The 1153-nt window shown below is 58.2% G+C and overlaps 1 protein-coding gene across 3 annotated transcripts in view; it reads left to right on the forward strand.

Annotated features, from left to right (window-relative positions):
- The window catches only part of NUP98 (nucleoporin 98), a 31231-nt gene that overhangs the window by 25328 nt on the left and 4750 nt on the right, over nucleotides 1-1153 (forward strand). For all 3 annotated transcript variants that reach the window (XM_027669039.1, XM_027669038.1, XM_027669040.1), the window contains one exon: nucleotides 947-1104. In XM_027669039.1, coding sequence (XP_027524840.1) covers nucleotides 947-1104 — 158 coding nt within the window. The remainder of the gene's footprint in view (nucleotides 1-946; nucleotides 1105-1153) is intronic.

Consider the following 1153-nt stretch of genomic DNA (forward strand, 5'->3'; position numbering starts at 1 on the left):
GCACAGGGAGGGGGTGTGCACAGGGAAGGGGTGTGCACAGGGAAGGGGTGTGCACAGGGAAGGGTCGTGCACAGGGAGGGGCTGTGCACAGGGAGGGGCTGTGCACAGGGAGGGGGTGTGCACAGGGAGGGGCTGTGCACAGGGAGGGAGTGTGCACAGGGAGGGGGTACACTCAGAGAGCTGAGAGTCACTGGATACTCTGCTCGGGGAGTGTTCCCTTGGCAGTGGCCACAGCGTCAGGGAATGGGTTGGGTTGGGAGGGACCTTAAAGCCCATCCAGTCCCACCCCCTGCCATGGGCAGGGACACCTTCCACCGGCCCAGGTTGCTCCGAGCCTCATCCAGCCTGGCCTTGAAGATTAGGTGAGGGCTGCTGCTGGAGTCCATGGTCCCATTCACTACCTCTGTCAGCTTCCTCCAGTTAGGAAGTGCTGCTGGATTACACTTGGAACTGGAGTTTTCCACAGTCCTCTCTTTGAATTTTTAATGAATGTTTTTTAACTGAGCTTCTGTTCAGCCACTTCACACTTGGTTTAAAAATGTTTATTTTCAGACCTTTATGGCAGGTTTCATCCTGGTCTGTTATGTCAGCTGACATTTTCAACTTCATTTGTCTCCTTTGGGAACTCTGTCCTTCCTGTTCCTCTGTCTCCTCCCCTGCCCCTGTTCTCCCACAGTTTATGGAGAGGTTTGTTTAATAAGAAATATCGGGCTTGTGGACTTCCCATCCCTTGAAGTGCTCAAGGCCAGGTTGGATGGGGCCTGGAGCAGCCTGGTCTAGTAGAAGGTGTCCCTGCCCATGGCAGGGGGTGGCACTGGCTGAGCTTTAGGATCCCTTCCAACCCAAAGCAGTCCGGGAATGTAAATTGTGCCCAAACCCCAGCTCCAGAGGAGATGGCCGTGCCAGCAGCAGGGAGGAGGCTGTAGCTGGTGCTCTGTTGCCACAGGTGACCACCGGCTGGCCCTGCTGCTGTCCCAGCTGGCGGGGAGCCAGCCTGTGCGGGACCTGCTGACCATGCAGCTGGTGGACTGGCACCGCCTGCACTCTGACCGCTTCATCCAGGAGGAGCGGCTGCGCATCTTCGCCCTGCTCGCGGGGAAACCGGTCAGTGGGGCCTGAGGGTCAGTGGGGCCTGGACGGTCAGTGGGGCCTG

Source organism: Corapipo altera, unplaced genomic scaffold (genome assembly GCF_003945725.1).
Source record: "Corapipo altera isolate COAL_440 unplaced genomic scaffold, ASM394572v1 189, whole genome shotgun sequence".
In the NCBI taxonomy this organism is placed as follows: Eukaryota; Metazoa; Chordata; class Aves; order Passeriformes; family Pipridae; genus Corapipo; species Corapipo altera.